The 18,942-nt window shown below is 55.3% G+C and overlaps 1 protein-coding gene across 6 annotated transcripts in view; it reads left to right on the top strand.

Annotated features, from left to right (window-relative positions):
- PIP5K1C (phosphatidylinositol-4-phosphate 5-kinase type 1 gamma) overlaps positions 1 to 18,910 on the top strand; it is a 49,465-nt gene extending 30,555 nt beyond the window's left edge. Inside the window, exons 7-19 of one of the 6 annotated variants that reach the window (XM_071799608.1) lie at positions 612 to 911; positions 1,398 to 1,603; positions 2,799 to 2,882; positions 3,360 to 3,408; positions 4,379 to 4,463; positions 4,916 to 5,077; positions 5,994 to 6,135; positions 6,427 to 6,459; positions 10,073 to 10,177; positions 10,455 to 10,587; positions 12,345 to 12,419; positions 14,609 to 14,692; positions 15,094 to 18,910. In XM_071799608.1, coding sequence (XP_071655709.1) covers positions 612 to 911; positions 1,398 to 1,603; positions 2,799 to 2,882; positions 3,360 to 3,408; positions 4,379 to 4,463; positions 4,916 to 5,077; positions 5,994 to 6,135; positions 6,427 to 6,459; positions 10,073 to 10,177; positions 10,455 to 10,587; positions 12,345 to 12,419; positions 14,609 to 14,692; positions 15,094 to 15,096 — 1,461 coding nt within the window. In that variant the 3' untranslated portion in view covers positions 15,097 to 18,910. Of the gene's footprint in view, positions 1 to 611; positions 912 to 1,397; positions 1,604 to 2,798; positions 2,883 to 3,359; positions 3,409 to 4,378; positions 4,464 to 4,915; positions 5,078 to 5,993; positions 6,136 to 6,426; positions 6,460 to 10,072; positions 10,178 to 10,454; positions 10,588 to 11,081; positions 11,880 to 12,344; positions 12,420 to 14,608; positions 14,693 to 15,093 lie in introns of those variants that run through there. The other 5 variants (XM_065857985.2, XM_065857981.2, XM_065857980.2 and 2 more) reach the window with 5 other exon arrangements.
- Positions 18,911 to 18,942: the final 32 nt, after the last annotated feature.

Raw genomic sequence — 18,942 nt, 5'->3', positions numbered from 1 at the left:
CAAATTTCCCCAAAGCTGAACAAGCAGGTCGTGCCTGCCACGTCACTCCTAATAATACTGCTGCCTAAAGAAAGGACGTGATAGCAGGGCAGGATGTCCGTGTGCTCTGGCCAATGGTTTGTAAAGCAATGCTGAAAAAGGAGGAGAAGATTGCTGTTTTGTTTAAAAATAATAATAATAAATTCTGTGTCCCTGGTTTATTCTGGGCCAGAGAACAGCTCTTGATTTCTGACACTTGTGAAGAGATGAAATAGCTGTTATTTTTAAACCTGAAGTTCCCACTTATTGTGTTTATTTCTCTTGCAGTTCGGTTTCCCTTTTTTAGCTGCTGTTGATGGGGAAAGCGGGGTATTTCCAGACTTGGTTATTTGCCCAGGGAGTGTTGAACATGTCATACCCTGTATTCAAGGCATAGTGGTATTTTCAGATCCTAAAGCCACTGAAATGCAAGAGTTTGTCGAATGTGTACAGTAAAGTTCATAAATCTTTAGGTGAAGCACCCGAGGTCCAGCTGCTCAGTGTCTGTTCACATGGGTTGTGTTGGTTACACAGACGGAGTTTTCTGCCCAAATCACCTTTCCCCGTGCTTTTTTTCTCCCGTCCTGCTGCAGAATCTCAACCAGAACCCACGGACGCTGCTGCCGAAGTTTTATGGACTGTACTGTGTGCAATCAGGGGGCAAAAACATCCGCGTGGTCGTGATGAACAACATTCTGCCTCGCGTGGTGAAAATGCACCTGAAATTTGACCTGAAAGGCTCCACCTATAAACGCCGGGCGTCCAAGAAGGAAAAGGAAAAGTCCAGTCCTACGTACAAGGATCTTGACTTCATACAGGACATGCCGGAGGGCCTGATGTTGGATGCTGACACCTTCAGTGCGTTGGTGAAAACGTTGCAACGCGACTGTCTGGTAAGGAAGCGGCGCAGCGTGGGGAGCAGGTTAATGAAGTTCTGTGGCTCTGGAGCGTGAGGAAGAGCAAACGATTGGGAGTCTTCCTGATCTGCTGACCCCAAAGCAGATCAGTCCCTTCCACCACCCTCTGCCCCGAAAGCAAAGCGGCGGAGCTGATCTGAGAACCGAGGCTGTGCTCCTTCACCTGGTGCCTCAGCCTGCTCCTCTTGTGCATGGGCTGTTGGTGCTAAACACATTCTGCCCATCCAGTGTGCAGCACTGCCTGGTACAGCAGTGTTATTTGCAAGTCTTGAGCCCTTTGGGTTGATTGGGGGTGGCCAAAAATCTATGCGATTAAGTCTAGAGAGAACTTGGTTCAGAAACGTTTGAAGGAGCTGTTGGTGGGAACGTGAACGCGCTGTTCTGTGCTTTGGGGTCTGTGCTGTAACTGAGCTGCTGGCCTGATAGTTTGTCTTTGTTCTTAAACTCAATGCTAACCTGTAGGTGTTGGAAAGCTTTAAAATCATGGACTACAGCCTCCTGCTTGGAGTTCATAACATAGACCAGCAGGAACGGGAGCGCCAGTCCGAAGGAGCCCACAGCACGTCGGACGAGAAGCGGCCCGTGGGGCAGAAGGCGCTTTACTCCACGGCCATGGAGTCCATCCAGGGCGGGGCTGCCCGGGGAGAGTCCATAGACACAGACGACACGTAGGTGAACACACGGCTGTGTTGTGGGGCTGGAGGGGTGATTTCCTGCTGAGGGGGGGCCATCCCGCATGGTCCGGAGAGCGTCTCACGGGGTGCTGGTGCTGTGTGGTGTGAAAGGGGCAAGCTGGGCTGGGAAATGTTTCTGTGAGACTCCAGCCTCACACTGATCTCTCTTCTTAGGGCAGGCTGTAGGTTCTCAGCTCCTGTAACAGCCGCTAGACACCCACTCATGCTCTGGAAGGGGAAAAATGAGCTCAATTCCAGCTCAGCCTCCAAATCCTGGGGCGGGAGTGGGGATCAGCCTGTTTCTGGAGCGTTGGAGCTCGCTCTCCATCGCTCCGTCTTTGGAAGCCCTGACGGTACCCAAGGCCACCCAGAGCCGTGTGGTGCCACCTATGCCCAGTCAGGTTTTGTTGCTCACTCCACCTCCGGTGTGTTGAGCTGTGGTGCTCCCCGCTGCTCCCGTTAGCAAACAGCAGCGGAGCCGAGTGCTGGGGTAACTGGTGGAGCTGTGGGTTGGAGGATTTCCCCAAACCTGTCCTGTGTGGTGCCCAATCTGTGGCTCTTGGGCTGCAGGTGGCTTTTGCCACTGTCCCTCTGGCTCTGGACGGAGCTTGCGAACAAATGGTGGAGTTTGCTGTTTGTTGCTGTCTGAAACCAGCTGCTCCAGCTTTGATGGAGCCAGGATAATACTTTGGTGTTTCTATTCATTCGGTACCATCAGTAATTGCAGTGCCTGCCCGCTGCCTGCGTGCTTTCGGTGTGTGCTGGTGGCTGCTGCATCTTCGGCAGTTCTGCTAGTGTGGGCAGGACTGGAAATACACCTCATCCGTACATGTTTGCTGCCCTAATAGACAGAGAGCTCACACTGACCTTATAAATAGCATGATCCCCAGAATAAAATGTCCCATAGCGAATAAAATACGATGTGGTGCTGTCTGGCCCAGGCAGAGCTGTTGCCACACCACACAGGTCCTGTCCTGACGGTGTTTGGTGACGCTGGGGACGCCCTGTGTGCGATGACCGGGGTCGGTAGGTGACCTCCCCCGGCTGTGCACAGTGTGGGTGTGCGGGTTCTGCCCTGTGATCACACCGGAGCGCTCTGCCCGGAGCCGCCGTCCGCCCTCCCGCATGGCCCGGGCTCCACAGCCGCGGTTTCGAGGCTGCGCTCACTGAGGTTTTGTTTTACCCGCAGGATGGGAGGAATCCCAGCAGTGAATGGCAAAGGAGAGCGTCTCCTGCTACATGTGGGAATAATAGATATCCTTCAATCCTACAGGTAAGTAACTCTGCAGTCGTCTGTCCTATAAGCGTGTCACATCTATTTTAATACTGAATGGAAGCAGGATTTTCCTCTCCTGATGAGTTTGCTAATGAACAGGCAGGCTGCCGAACGCCGTCTGGCAATACGTGTAGGGGGCTGTGGATTTTCATCCTGTCCTCAGGACAGCTGGTTACACAGAGCCATTTTTCTAAGCTATCCTGAGTTGCTCATAAATAAGTTTCCTGTCTCCGTGCCTAGGACGGGTGGCCTAGAAAGGTGATTTTCTGCCCCCCTTCCAGCCCCGCTCCTCCCGCCCTGTGACCGCAGGACGCCCGTGTGCTCAGCAGACCCCTCCTGCTGGAGGAAAGCTCTGCTCCGGGTGAAGGAGGGATCATGAGCAGCTCCGTGATCTCTCCTGCGTGGGCTATGAGAGGCGGCTTAGATAGAGAGTGTGTGCCTGAATCTCTCTCTCCGCTTCTCCCCTGGCATTAGGTTCATCAAGAAGCTGGAACATACCTGGAAGGCCCTTGTCCATGACGGGGTGAGTGTCGGCGCAGGCAGGAGTTGTCCGGCATTACCTGCCTCGGCGTCGTTTACGCGAGTTGGTGCCAATTACCTTGCTATTTATAGAGCCCGAACTGGCACAGCTGAAGCTGATGAAAGGCCTAGTTCTTGTCTCTCCTGCCTCCACAGCCCTGTAGTGCCGCTTGTTCCCAGTCAGGTTTCCTTGCTCACTCCACCTCCTCGCGCGCTGAGCTGTCGTGCTCCCCGCTCTCCTCCCCTGCTCCCATCTGTCATGTTCCTCTCCCCGGGACACCGGGAGCTGCGCACGAGGCGCGTGCGCTCGTGTACGTGGCGAGGAGCCCCGCGTTTGCTCTCTTTGGTGACTGTGTTTCCACTCCTGCAAGCAATCTGGTAATAAACCCCTTGGAGGGTTTCCTTGCTGTCTTGGCTCCCGCAGCAGCCAGGTGCATGTTTACAAAAGAGCAGCTTCGGATGGGCAACTGTTTTTTGGCGTTGTATATCCCAGCTTCTCTTAAGTAATAAGGCAAAGGAAGGTGTAGATGCCAAGTCATAGTAGCACAGTCAAACATCAGAAGCAGAGACAGCTTCAGTTTTACTATTTTAAACAAAAAGTGCAAACAGTTTCAAAGATAAGGAGACCCTTGGCCGAGTTTTGGTGTCCAGGTGTGCTCTGAAGGTCAGACGGCAAAGCCAGAAGAAATTTAAGGTTTGTAATCAGGCCAATATTTGAAAAATCCAGGAAGTCTACAAAGGAATAAAATCACCAAAATCCATTATAAAATTACAGCAAGAATATAATCAAATGCAATCAAATCAAAGGCTTCAGGCTTATTTATAGCATTAATCAGATCATTTCAGTTAAGCCTTTCCATTTTAACACTCTGTCAATGCTAAACGTTGGAATAAAAAAGACTGCATTGCTCATTACAGAAATTCTGCCTCGAGGGATAATTTCAAAATTAAACAATTGCTTCTTGCCTTTATAGGACACGGTGTCAGTACACAGACCCAGCTTTTATGCAGAGAGATTCTTCAAGTTCATGACCAACACAGTGTTTCGAAAGAATTCCTGTAAGTACCTATTCCAGGAGCCACTGCCCTGCAGTGGGGGAGAGGCAGGGCTGTGTCGTCGGCAGGGCTGTGTCGTCGGCAGGGCTGTGTCGTCGGCAGGGCTGTGTCATCGGCAGGGCTGTGTCGTCGGCAGGGCTGTGTCGTCGGCAGGGCTGTGTCGTCGGCAGGGCTGTGTCGTCGGCAGGGCTGGTGCACCGCAGCCTGGGCACCTGGAGCACACAGGCGGGCTGAGGAGCAGCAGAGCCCTGGGCTTGTCAGGACTCACTTCGTTCTGCTCGGGCTCCCAGCCCGGAGCGATCCCTGCAGCCTGACTCGGGCTCAGCCTTTGGAGACACACTCGCAGAGCACACGTGTGTGTGGCGGAGGGCACAGGCCTCTCATTGCGAAGGGAAGAGTGCTTTGGTGTGACTGCAGTTAGTGATTTCATCTTCTCTCTGACTGTTCTCGCCCAGCTCTGAAGTCGTCTCCCTCCAAGAAAGGGCGCAGTGCCTTGCTGGCTGTGAAGACGGCCGGTCCCATGGCTGCGCTTTCCGCCAGCCAGCTTCCCTCGGAAAAGGACGACACACAGTATGATCTCCGTGCGGCCAGGAGTTACCCCACGCTTGATGACGAAGGTAACGGTCTCGTTTGGTGGCTGATGGCGGTGCGATTACCCTCTCTCTCCGAGCAGTTCCTTAGGATCCTCCCCTGTTCTCGGCGAGCTCCCCACTGCGCACCAGCCACATCTTCCTTGATGGGCAGATAGCTCTTCATCACAGGTCTTGCTGTGCTTTGCGGGTGCTAAACTTAGCGAGGACAGGGGAGAAGGTAAGAGGGCATTGTTTTGTCACAGGACAAGCAGGTAGTTGACTGGGGAAGCAGCGCCTCTGCATCAAAGACAACCAAATCCCTTCTTCGCAGCGCTGTATGGTTCCGCAGTACAAACGGTCGCTTGTGGCACTGCTGCAAGGCAGCTGCTGCCAACTGGCACCCGCAGCCCGAAAGCAATCAGAAAGTTACATTTTCCACCCTTAAAAAAAAAAAAAAAAGAGGGATCTAATGCCGATGTTTGGACAGTTACCAGGGCAAGATCTTGCTGCTGAAAAGATGAGTGGCTTGATTCTGTGCTGCCCTTTCATCACTTCCACCTGGGCTGGATGTGTAGGTCCGTGCTGAAGGACAGGCTCCTCCAGTGCGGAGGTGTGCAAAGCAGTGAGCTTCGTCTCTTCCTTCACTTGGATATTGAGCTCTGGCAATCCAAGCCTTTAATCTGGCTTTGGTTACCAGTGAGACGTCTTCACTGGTGTCTCCTGGAGCCCTGTTGTGCTGGACACGGTGCGTACGGGCTCTCCCTAGAGGATGCCTTGGGAGAAGCTGTTGCGTTCATCAGCCCAGCTCAGCTTCTTGCCTGTTGGTGCTGTGAAGCGACCAGTCCCAGTGGATGATTGATGGTGGAACAGCCTCACACGGGGCTGCTGTAGGTCAGGTGTTGGTGTTTGACCTGCTCACGTTTTTCTTCCTGCATCTGTCCTGCCCTTGGCTCCGGGCCAGCAGGCAGGCCAGACCTGCTCCCCTGCACTCCTCCTTCCTTTGAAGAAGCCACCACGGCCTCCATAGCCACCACGCTGTCTTCTACATCCCTCTCTGTTCCCGAGCGATCCCCTTCGGAGACCTCTGAGCAGCCCAGGTACAGGTGAGGACAACGCTCGTCCCTGCGCCCGCTGGAGTCGAGCTGCTGCCGTTCCCCTCCGTGTGCAGACCTAGGCAGGCTGCCCTATGCTCGGGAATGCTAATGACCGATTTTAATTAAATCTCTCCTGGGAGCAAGCAAACACAGCTTTGATGGGATTAATTATTGCTAGGAGAAGTGTCAGCTGTTAAGTAGAACATCTCCCTCATGGGGTGGGGGTTACATTGGGGGACAGTGTAGGATTTCTGTCTTAAATCCCTCCTCAAACTCAACTGTTGTGGTTTCTCTCTGCAGGAGGCGCACGCACTCCTCAGGGCAGGATGGCAGGTGAGAAAAGCGTCTCGTCTCTTGTTGTGCTGCTGCACAGACACCTCCTCACGTCTGTCCCTGTGCTGAGGTCTCTCGGAGGGCAGCACGTGAGCCTTTGGCATGGTTCTCTGCAGGATGAGCCGCTTTCTGCAGTCATACGACCCTATTTCTCACACAGAATTTTCCTTTTAAGCAGATCTTTCAGTGCTTTGCGAGTTATCTTAAATATTACCCCTGTTATTTGATGAGAAGAGGGACAACCAAGTTGTCCAAATTTACCCACCCAACCAGGACCAGCACTGGGAAGGTCATTTCTGTCCTGTCTGGGTAAGTGAGCCTGAGCAGCAGGAACATTCCCTCCCTGTGCCTCTGCTGCACCCGGGTGCAGCGGCTGTGAGCATGGGAAAGGGATCTGATTTTGTGAGGCACTGAGCAGCCTCAGTCCCCGGAGAAGCAGCTTCCAGTGTTTTCAGAAACTCGGGTACTTTGAGGTTGTTTTTTTTCTTTCCCCTCCTGTGGCGATAGGTGGCTCAGAGCCAAGGGCAAGGTAGGACAGAAATCCCCTACTGCATAGGGATGTATGGATTTAGAGGCTCATATCATATAATTATCTTGCATATTTTTGCACTGGTAATAATGACCCCATTGCCTGTGTCAGCGGGATCTGCGTGAGGGCCCTTCGTTTGCTGCTGGCTCTGCCCTCGCTTTCCGGGACATCTTGTGTCGTAGGCGCTGACTCTGAAGTGCGCATCAGAGCCAGAGGAGCTGCTGGCCAGGCTGCTGTCCCCTGTCCCTGCAGTCGGTGTCCGGTGCTTTAGAGGAAGGCAAGAGCTTTGGAAGATGAGGGTTGGCACCATCTTACGGACACCTCCCCTCGTTTCTGGGGTTTAGTGATGAGCTGAGCTTCACACCACATACACTGGGAAAAAATCCCTTTCTGTGGTATTTCTCAGCGAAAATCACAGAATGGTTTGGGTTGGAAGGGACCTTAAAGGTCATCTAGTTCCACCTCCCCTGCCATGAGCAGGGACATCTTCACCAGCTCAGGTTGCTCAGAGCCCCGTCCAGCCTGGCCTGGGATGTCTCCAGGGATGGTTCATCCACCACCTCTCTGGCCAACCTGGGCCAGGCTCTCACCACCCTCAGGGCAACAGTTTCTTCCTCATGTCCAGCCTGAATCTCCCTCCTTTAGTTTAAATCCATCACCCCTTGTCCTAAATTAACAGGCCCTGCTCAAAAGTCTGTCCCCATCTTTCTCATCAGCCCCCTTTAAGTCTGGAAAGGCCGCACTAAGGTCTCCCTGGTGCTTCTCTTCTCCAGCCGAACACCCCAACTCTCTCAGCCTGTCCCCCCAGCAGAGCTGGTCCAGCTCTTTGATCATCTTCATGGCCTCCCGTGGACTTGCTCCAGAAGCTCCATGTTCTTCTGAAGTCTGGGGCTCCAGAGCTGGAGCAGCACTGCAGGGGTCTCACCAGAGTGGGGAATCCCCTCCCTCCACCTGCTGCCCGCGGGGCTGGGGGTGCAGCCCAGGATTTGAGCAGCTTTCTGGGCTGCAGACACACATTTCTGGGTCATGTTGAGCTTCTTGTCAAACACCCCCCCAAGTCCTTCTCCTCAGGGCTGCTCTCAATCCACTCTCCACCCAGCCTGGATTTTTGCTTGCAATTGCCCAGACCCAGGTGCAGGACCTTGCACTTGGCCTTGTTGAACCTCATGAGATTCACATGGTCCCACCTCTCCAGCCTGTCCACATCCCCCGGATGGATCCCTTCCCTCCAGCATGTTAACCACACCACACAGCTTGGTGTCGTTGGCAAACGTGCTGAGGGTGCACTCGATCCCACTGTCCATGTCACTGACTGAGATGTTAAGCAGCTCCAGTCCCAGAGCCAATCCCTGAGGAATGTGACTCATCCTGGTCTCCACTTGGACGCTGAGTCACTGACCACAACTCTTTGAGTGTGACCATCCAGCCAAGTCCTTATCCATCAAGTGGTCCATCTGCGCAATCCACGTCTCCCCACTTCAGAGACAAGGGTGTCACGTGGGACAGTGTCAAATGCTTTGCACAAGTCCAGGGAGATGATGTCGGTTGCTCTTCCCTTGCCCACCAACACAGTGACCCTGTTATTGAAGGCCACCAAATTTGTCAGGCCCCATTTGCCCTTAGTGAAGCCACGATGGCTGTCACCACTCACCTCCTTATCTTCCATGTGCTTTTGTGTAGTTTCCAGGAGGATCTGCCATGATCTTGCCAGGCACAGCAGTGAGACCAACTGCCTGTAGTTAAATGCCTCTGGATGCTTCACATCAATGAATCTTGGTAAATTCCTGACACTGGAGGGCAAGGACCCACTTGCTGTTGATTTGCAGCACCTGTTGAAGTGTCAGGGACTTGAGAAGCACCTCACCTGCTGAATCCCTTGTCTGAAACTGCTGAAAATCAGACTTAAATTCAGAGACCATTTGGCAGCGACCTCACACCCGCTGCCCTGCGGTGCCTCCTGGAGGGCGCTGCTGTCGGACGTGGCTGCTCATCCAGCAACAGCTCAGGTGAACCGTGTCCTAGCATGGCTGTCCCTGCGCCACGCAGGGAGCTCAGTGACATGGTCACAAGTAGTTCTGTCCGTCACAGATTTGCCACAGCTACAACCACCCCACAGAAGTGTGACTTTCTTTGCTATTTTTGCCCGGTCTCTCCATCTCCGGTGCCCGTGTCTCGGTGTGCCCTTTCCAAGGGAGCGGGAACCTGAGTGTTTGCAGAGCACTCTGTGATCCCTTGGTGAAACCCAGCGCAAGAACAAAGTTCCTGAAGCATGGATTTACATTTTTGAGCTGAAATGAAAAAGCCCTTATGCAATTTGCTCAAGAACACGTCACACCTCTGATTATTCCTCCGGGTTTCTGGGATCCACCCCCGCCAGGAGCGGAGCGAGATCCCAGCAGGGAGCTGGGCAGGGCTGCCGGCGCGGGGCAGGACGGTGCTGCTGGGCCTGGAGCTCATCCCGAGCCCTCGGCTTGGCAAGCCATGCTGCTCTTTCCCATGAGGACTATGGAGCCAGCCCCGCTAGCACAAGCAATTACTTTAATAGCACAAGGTATTAAATTGAAGACTGTCACAAACAGCTCCTGAGCGTGCAGATAAATCTGATGTTAACCCTGGAGCGTGCCTGAGCAGCTTTGGTGCACTGGGAGTATTGGAAGAGGTCGGAGGCTTTGGCACTTGTGTGGTTGATAGATAACTCTGGGCTAATCATGGACACAGGTTTTCCCCGGAGGCCAATTCTCCTCTGTCCTTGCATACTCCATTTGACACTGCCTGTCTTTTCTGCAGCACTGGCTAATTAATCCCTTTCCTCTTGTCCTCTTTTCCTACCCCGTTAGTCTGCAGCACTGCAGTCTGACAGGACTGACTGTTTTGCCTGGGATTTGGGGTTGTCCGGCTCCTCGGTGCTGGGCGGATCGACGGCTCCGGCTGTGCCAGGAGCTCGGGCAGAGCAGCAGGCTCGCTCCTGCGGGAGCTGCGGCCTGAGGGGCTGGGCTGACTCAGGACTGATTCAGACTGACCTAAAATTGAGGACTGTGCATAACTAGTGCTCAGCTGAGCCTTGGGCTTCTCTTCGGTTTCCAGGTCACACGAGGAGGTGCGGGTTGAGGAGGAGCTTCAGCAGATCAGCGTCGAGCTGGAGCCCAAGTGTGACGTTGAGATCGTAGCTCCCGAAGAAGATGACAAAGAGTGAGTGTTTTGGAGCACTAGGCAGCTTCGCAGGGCCATGCCCAGTGTTGTTTGGTTTGTGGCAACTTGTGCTGGAGGCTTTGTAGGGCACCAGCTCTCCTGGAGAGACGGTGTTTGCCCAGACTGTTCAGTGGAGCCAAGCACTGCTGCTCCCAACCTGACTTGACCTTTCTGGATGTGACAGCAGTGTCTTCAGCTCCTTTATAATAAATCATAGTCTTGTTTTCTCCTTTTCTGGTTGCAGCGACTAGACTCTGTCATTTCTTCCCTTCTCCAGGGAGGCGGCTTCTTCAGCCTGTGCCATTGTAACGTCCACAGCTACAATAGAGGTGGAGACGGCCAGCCAGGCCTCTGAGCCAGCCAGCCAGGCCTCGGATGAAGATGACGTGCCAGTCACAGACATATACTTTGTAAGATACCTTCTCTGCCTGGCCTCTTAGGGATGTGATGGAAAAGGTTGGATGAGGCTGTGACAGCCTCGATTTCAGGCAGCTGGGTGTAGGGCAGCGTCTGCCCCATGTTGAGCACCTGGAGATCTTAACGCTGGATGGGCTTTGAATGCAGGGAACTGGGTTAACCCTTGGAGAACTCGAAACGGCAGCTGGTGGGGCTCAGTGGGTGGCACGGCTGCTGTGGATGTAGCTGTGGGTGTGCTGCTCTGCTGCCCAGCACACGCTGGAAGGGGTTATCCGGGCCAGCGTGTTCACTCCCGGGACGAGCCAAGGTGAACGTAGGTGCAGCTGAGAAGTGGAGAAGGAAGAACTGAGGTTCCTCCTTCCTCAGGCAGAGCCTGGCTGCTTTCCTGAGCACAAACGTGCCATGGTGGCCGAGGGCCAGAAGGGAGGCGGTTGCAGCGGGGCTGACCTCTGGCTCTGCTCAACTCTGGCTTTTCCTTTCCCTGCAGGCAGCTGCATTAGGTGGTGCAGTGGAAACCTAGTGCTGAGCCAGGGAGTAAGTGAGGGGGTTGCTGGTTGGCAGCAGAGTGCAGTGGAGCCTGGCGCCGTGTTCCTCTCTCAGCTCGCGCAATGTCTGAGCAGCTCCTGCTGACCAGAGGAGAGTTTTTAGCAACATGTCCCTGCCCTGTGGATTCCCAGAGCAGAGCTGAGGGTCTGACCCAGGGAGCTCTCCCCGTGCCCAGCCACTCGAACCTTCCCATTAAAAGAGGTGCCCAGCCCCTCCCTGCTCTGACTCGTTTCTGTTGGTTCTGTGGAGATGAGCGGAGCCCTTGTGATGAGCTCCTTCAGGCCCAGCTAAAACCGGCAATGTTTGCCTCTCCTCGTGCTTCTGTGACCGCTGCAGAGCTGCTCACTCCTTGCCGAGTCATCCCCAGGCTTGCGGGAGCTCTGGAAGGAATCGGCTCCATTTTAAAAGCTTGTCTGTTTGGGTTTTTATGCATGCTGTTCACAATGCAAACAGCTCCCTCTAACACTGGCTGCTCTTTCTTTGCCTGTGGATGGCAGCTGTGTGCAAGCTGCCTGCAGATAGCGCCTGCTCCACCGGCATATGTCTTCCAGCAAGGGTCAGCTCCTTTTCCTCCCTGTCCCTGGGCATATGGACTCCCCCCAGCTTGAGGGACGCCTCCCTCTCCAGAGGAAGCCATATGTTTGCAGTATGTGCTCACAGAGAGCGTGACTGACTGCTCATCAGCATTTCATACTTCATCTAAGTCCTTGAGTTCTGCATTAAATGTGTGTCGTGTGCTGTGGAGTGTTTCTCACTGCTGGGATGAAGGGAAAAGCTGATTTGGGTTCTCCCAGGGGCTCTCCTTGGAAAACCACTTGAGCTGGAGCTCAGGTGAGGCTGCACTGGGGCAGCAGGGCTGGAGCCCAGCAGCTCCTGCGGGAGTGTTGAGGAGCGGTGCGGTGAAGCGATGCTGTGTGCAGAGGATGATTTGGCGAGTCCCAGGGGACTGTGATCTGATCTTTGGACGTCTCCTCCTGAAAGGAGAGTTCTACACCCTCCTGTTCACCCACAGGAGGATAAAAGTGCAGATCTTGCCGAAGGGCATGGGCGCTGCTCTCCCCACGCACGGCTTTCCCGCCCGCTGATCCATTCAGCCCTGGAGTTGCCCAGCCCCTTGTTTTTGCTTTCTCTTTCATCCTCTCTTTCACATCATCCTTTTCTCCTCTGTTTGCTTTGTCACTCCACCCGCCCTGGGGCCATCCAGTTCACAGATGGGAGGTACTGGATTTACTCTCCCCGCCAGCGCAGACTGCGAACCACCTCGCGTTCCTCTGGGATTGTAAGTGAACACGCCAGCGCGTAGGGGAGCAGAGCTGCAGCTTTGAAACACTGGGGCAGCACTCCCCTTCCCTTGGGTGCTGCGGCGCTGGACTGTGTGGCCATTCAGAACCAGCCCAGCAGAAACCAGGGAAGCAAACTGAAATCACACAGCTGGATCTCCCTGTGGGATCTTGCAGAAACACGTGCTCTGCCCTGCTCTTCTGCCAGCTGGTGACACAGCTCCTGCGCAGGAAGGGCTGCAGTGTCACCCAGCCCTTACACAAACTTGCAGGCACCAGACCTGGCCAGAGGGCAAAGGCACCTGAGTCATTGTAGGTGATGTTAAGCTCAGCCCTGTTGGGCTAGGAAGCCAGACAGGGTTCCAAAGAGACCATTAGGATGTTTTGAAGCTGCTAAAAATCCAGTTGCAAATACAGCCGTTTAGGCTTGTGACTTCTTGTCTTTCTGGTGGCTGGGATGGTGAGCAGCTCATAGAGTCAAAGGAGTCAGGCGCTGCTGCTGGGTCAGGTGCAGTTTCTGTCCGCCGGCCCTTCTGAACAGCACCCGTGTGCTCTGTGAGCAGTGAGGGTTTTCCTTTCCAAAAGACACAGGGAGACAGATGAGCATTTAGGGCCTGAATCCAGGTCCCAGGCTGCTGTCAGTATTTCCTTTCTCAGGCTTTGGGAGAGCTGGAGTCCTCCGAGGGCAATGGCAGCGCTGTCGTGGCCTCAGCACAACGCTTTGCGTAGCCTGGTCCCGGCAGCAGCCCGTGCACCAGGCAGGGGCACCAGGCAGGGGCACCAGGCGGGTTCTGGGGGACACGGGCAGAATGTGCTCCTGCCCTTGCCTGGTGGCACGAGGATGGTGCTGCACCGATGGGGACAAACGGGCATCCCCTCCTGGCAGCGCCTCCTGCCCCTTTGGCTGCCCCAGCACCGGGAGGGTTAATACCAAGCACCGGATGCTCCTTTATCTCCCCGCTGGGTTTGCAGCTCCCTGTATTCTCTGAGGCTCCAAAAGAGGCAGCTGGAGACTGTGGTTCAGTCAGGATGGATGAGAAACAGGATGTTGAGCTTTCCTGTGCCTCTAGCAGAGCCCTGTAAGAAGCTCCAAGCAGGAGTTTCTCTCCCTTCCTTCCTCCCAGCGGTCTCTGCTAATGCAGCTGCAATTATCGAGGGGTTCAGCATGCAGAGCCCAGTGCTTCAAAGCTCCTCTGCCTTCTTGTAGTTTTTTTGTACATCGTAGACCGTTACACTTGGTTCCCAGGCTGGGAACCCCCCCCAGGCTTCTTCCAAGCACCCAGTTCCATTTCTCTTCCCTTGCAAACCCCGGGCTGAGTCCAAGGGGCAGCTTCCTCTCTCTGGGAGCGCCTCTGGAGCCCAAAGAGCCTGTTTGCAGGGGAAGTGGGTCCCCCGGGAATGCTGGAAGCAAACGCCAGCCCCTGAACCCGCCTGAGCTCCCCTGTGCGGTGTCAGCAGCAGCCGCGTGTTCTGTCACACCAATACCCAGTGCCATAAGCCGCTCCCTTGACACACGTTCCCTTCCCCCTCATTCTTTCCAAATTCCTGTTGTGTTTTGCCTCCTTTGTCGTGCTTGTTCCCATCACCCCGCTGTCCCCAAGACTCTCACCAGGAGCTGTTTCCTTTCTGTGGCCACCATCCACCATGGTCTAACCCCCCCACCTTGCTCGGCCCACAGGCCGGGGGAAGGCACAGCAGGCCAGGGCAGGTTCCCCTGTAAAAGCTTCTGGACACCAGAGATTCCAGCGTGTAGCTGGGGGGGCTGGGAGCAGGAGCCGGGAGCTGTCCCTGCCCGTCGGTAAGTCCCTTCCCACAGCTCTTGGTGATGCTGCTGCAGGGAACTGAGGTTTCCCTGGCATCTCAAAAGCTCTACAAATCTGTCCGCTGAGAGCAGAGGTTGTGCCATCCCCAGTGCAGCTGGAGCAGGCTCCAGTGTCAGCTGCTGGCACCCGTGACGGTGCCGGCTGCGGGCGCAGGTACGTACTGAGGATGACGATGAGGAAGGTTCCTCTGCTGAGGGCTGGCACTGAGCTCCTTTCTCTCCCTCCAGGTGAACAGCTGTTCTTACTGTGTTGTTTCCTACTCTTTTTATTTTCTCCTTTTATTTTTTTCCCTCTTCTCTCCTTTGCTCCCTGCTCTGCTGCTGCTCTCCTTGCATTCTCCCCGCCGTCTCTGGCCACTCTGGCAGCCGACAGACGAGAGGAGTTGGGTTTACTCCCCGCTCCACTATAGCGCTCAGCTCCACTCTGTCTCCGATGAGGAGAGCGATACAGTAAGTGTACAGAAACGTGTGCCGGGTGCCCGTGGGTCGAGGGGGGAGCTGGCGCTCCCTCTGCATGGTCAGCCTGCGGAGGGGCCGGTGCGCAGGAGGGGGCTCCCGCGTGGCTGTGGCAGAGCCCCCTGTGGCAGAGCCCCCGAGCCCGGCTGCGTCTCGGATCAGCTCTGCGCCGGCGGGCGAGATCCGCACGGGCAGAGATCCCGGCTGCGCAGTGAGGGTTGTGGCTTGCTCCAAATCCTGTGGTGCCGTGGAAGCTTTGGGGAGCTGAAGTTCTCCAGCCGTGCTGTCGTTACTTCTCTGTTTCACGCTCATTTGATTCTGGGGAGCTGAGTGGGCTCAGGAGCGGGCGCAGGGTGGGTGCTCGGTGTTGACTCTCTTTTCTCTGCCTCTTGCAGTAATCTCTATGCAGACACAGAAGCCCCAGAGAGCAGCGATTCCCTCTGCAGGTCGATGTGTTCCCTTTTCGTTGATGCAGCCGTTCCAGTGGGATGGGGAAGAGCTTGCTGACACCAGTATTGCTGCACTGCAGGATCCCGGGCACTGCGTTTCAGAACAGAGCAAAATTATAACCATGTATTTCTACTTATCCCAGACATGGGCAGCAAAGAAACCACCCGCTCACCCACGGCTCCCACCGGAGACATCCAGCTGGGTGTAGAGAATCCTGGTAGTAACACAGTGTTTTCCAGACGTGCACTACCGTAGCTACCTATCCATGTGTGATACTGTGAACCTTTTTAATTTTTTAATCATGTATTTATTTCTTTTATCTTTGCACAGAGACAGCACAAATGTGCTTTTTTAAACATTTAGTTTACTGCACTTTTTTTTTCTTTCTCGTTGTTGTTGTTGTTGTCATATATTTGTGCATCAGAAAGGAGTTTGAGACCTCACTGGAGAATTGGTAGGAGCACATTGCTGGGGACGGCAGGGACCGGAGTGGCTTCATTTGAGGCAGCAGCGTGGTCTGATGGAGTCAGGAGGTTTAAGGCTGTCCAGACTCTGCCACGGTTTTGCCGAGTGACGTCAGGCAAGTCATTTAACCACTCTGTGCCTCGGTTTCCCCTGTGCTAATGGGTGTACAGTACCCACTTCCGTTAAAGCACTTAAACCTTGGGATGAACGGTGCTATGTAAATGCGATGTATTAAAGGCCATTGAATAGAATTGCTCCCATGTTACAGTAGTCCAAAGTAGCCATGCCAATTTACTTGGATTCAAAAATCGCTGGTGACTGCTCTTGATCTGTAACACTGCGGGGAAGCAAACGATTCCTGGCGACAGCGACGTGCTCAGCTCGGCTCTCCTGCGGACGTCCCCATGCGCTGCACTGCGGCGTCACCCCGGCCCTCCCTGCCCGCAGCTCCGTCCGAGCGGCTGCCGCGGCACTGCCGCCTCCAGGCACGGGACGGACAGATGAGAACTGCAGCTCCGGGAACCGGCCGCGCTTGAGTGCGAGTTCCTCCGTCTGCCCAGCCCCACGCGTGGCTCGTCCGGACCCGCAAGCTGCTCGAGCCACGTAGCACCTCGCATGCTCACGGGTGTATCCGACTGCCCGGTGCTCGGCGGTCACAACGCTGGGTTTGCACGTGTCCTCCGTACCTCAGGGCAGCCGGGGAGGCACGTGCGCGTCCGCGCGCTCTGGAGGCAGAAGCCTGGCGCCCTGTGCGGGCGGTGGGTGTGCACGGATTCTGTTGGACAAAAAGCTGGGTGACTGGCGTGTTGCCTGTGGTAACATCTGCTGTTGGAAATTGCTGCTTCGAATGTCTGAGACCGTTTGCTTTTCGAGGGCTGCAGACTTTGGGTGAGAGGATTTGGTGTCACTGGGTGCGTTCTGGTCAGGCTCGTCCACCTGTCAGCAGGACACTCACACGATAGCGTTGTCTTGAACTCTACAATCCCATCCTCATCTCCCAGAGAGAAGAAATCGGTTAGGCCAGAGGGAGCCAGGTCTTATTCATGTGTTTTACAAGCCTCACTTGATAAAGAGCATCCAAATCTCTTTGTTCTCATCACAATCTTCAGACTGTCCTTGGGATTCCTTGTGGAGGAGTGAGGAAGCAGGACCGTTCTCCCGGGGCGCAGTCCCCCGGTCTGTCTTCACAACAGCACTCGGGATGGGTTAATTCAGGTCCCAGAAGGTAATTGGGCTGATGGGAAGCTCTTCCCCTCTGCAGTGTGTTGAGGATCTTCACAAACTGATGTTTTCTTGCCTAGAAGTACAGGACCCAGACTTCCCCGCTTACCTGCAGATGCTGTTCTCGTGAGCACAGGACGGGGATCTTGCAAGCTGCTGCATTACATGTTTTCCTGTATTTACCAAATAATCCATCAAAAGTCTTTCAAGAACCTCTCCCCTTTCAGTTGCTACCTTGTTCACCTTGTAGTGTTGCTCCGTGACCCCCGTGCTTGGCTGGGAAATGCTCCCTGACCCTGAGCGCCACGGGGGCTCGGCCGAGGGGAGGCGGGAGGATGCGACCCTTCCAGCCTGACCTGCGCTGCGCTGCACGCAACAGGCTGCAAAATGCTGAGAATTCAACCTTTGGGTTTTTCTCCTCCAGAAGTGTGCGATGCCTTGCGTAGAGAGACCAGAGGGAGCTGCAGCTTCAGCTGCTGCGCTGGAGGAGCCTGGGAGGTTGGGCTGCCCTGGGACCTCCTTCTGAGTCAGCTGGTGGGTTTAGTCTCCTCGGGTCTTTCCAGCCAACTGCAACCAAGCATCTGGGTTAACATGGTTTAAGCATAATTGGGAGACTTTATTCCTTCCCCTGTTTTTGGGTGGTCTCTGAAGCTGCTTGGCCTCTGTGCAGGGAGCACCTGCGTCCCCTTCCTGGAGTATCTCAGTGAATGAACTTTGCAAGCTGGAGCGGTGCTTGGGCCCAAGAGATGTGGGGAAACCCAGACCCTTTGCAGTATGTTCATTCCATGCATCATCTTTCCTCAAGTGTTTGGGCTTTTTGAGACAATCCTTGAGCAGTTCTATAAAGCTGGAGCCTTTGGAGCGAGCGGGTCTGGACATGGAGGGTGTTGGTCCTGTGAGAGGATGTGCAAAGGGCTTAGAGCAACTTTGTCAATGTGAGGGGGCAGGAACCTTCCCTTAGGGAGCGGCTGATCTGAAATGAAAATTGCCCCTTTCCGGGCTCACACACGCTCCCCTGCTCTGTGTCACCTCCTGTCCCGTTAGCGCGGTGCTGGAGAGGAGGCTGAAGGGCCCTTGTTGTTCCAGGCTTGCTCTGACCCCCCCTGCACGGTGCTGCAGCACCGGAGCGACGGGAGCTCAGCGGTGTTTCCCAGGCACAGTCAGAGGGCAGGACTGGGTCTTGCCCACGGGAAAGAGCATCAGCCCTGTTTTGGGGAAGAGAACGGCTGCCTGCCCTCGGTCCGAAGACCCGAGTGGGACAATTTCTGTGTCGGGGTTTCCCAGTGCCCCAGCCGCTTGCAGGCAGGGGCTGTCCCTGCTGTGACCCCCCACTCTCTCCAAGGAGGCTCCATGTTTCTTTTGCTCTCCCAAGCTCTGAGCAGAGCAGCTGTTTCCCCGGAGCTCTGTTGGCCGCCGCTCTCCATTCCCATCACCCCAGCGGGACCCTCGGTTCTGCGGGACGTGCCCGGTGCCGAGGCCGCTGGCTGAGCTTTGGCTCGGGCTCTCGCCAAACCGCAGGTGGTTGCTGCCTGCCGGGGATGGATGTGGCCAGAGAAACCGGCATCTCTGTGTTCTTGCCATCAAGCTTTTGTGAAGGTCCTGCCCTCGGCAGGGACGTGTGAGGCAGAGCCATGACCCCGAGTGCTGGTGCCGGGGGTCCCGTGTCCGGCTGCCGTTGGCTCTGTGCTGGGTGCTGTGGGGAGCCCCGCGGGGCTGGGCCGGGCTCCGCCGCGTCCCCCGGCTCCCGGCCCCGTCCGGCTCGGTCCGACAGGCCGGGTCGCGTCTGGTGGTTCTTTTTGCAATGTCTGACGAGCCCCGAGTCCGTTCACGTTCCCACTCGTGTCCGTGGCCGCTCTGCGCGTGTATCGAATGTAACCGGCGGGGCTGCGGTGCCGCCCGCGGGTGTTGTCACGGTTCTCTTTTGTTTCTCTTTTTTGGGGGGGTTAAGTCACGAGCGCTTTTCTTTCTTGGTTATTTTGAGGTTTTTTCCCCACCCGCTCGGGGAGCCCTTTTTCCAGAGAACTGTACATTGATGCTGTGTCCTCGGCCCTGTGATAAAGCTGTATCTGTGCTGTGCCCCGGCTCTGCCTCCTCTGTGCCGCGCCCGC

The sequence above is a fragment of the Patagioenas fasciata genome, chromosome 27 (genome assembly GCF_037038585.1).
Source record: "Patagioenas fasciata isolate bPatFas1 chromosome 27, bPatFas1.hap1, whole genome shotgun sequence".
In the NCBI taxonomy this organism is placed as follows: Eukaryota; Metazoa; Chordata; class Aves; order Columbiformes; family Columbidae; genus Patagioenas; species Patagioenas fasciata.
Note: the sequence above shows the minus strand (reverse complement) of the source record. Positions and strands in the feature narration are given on the sequence as shown.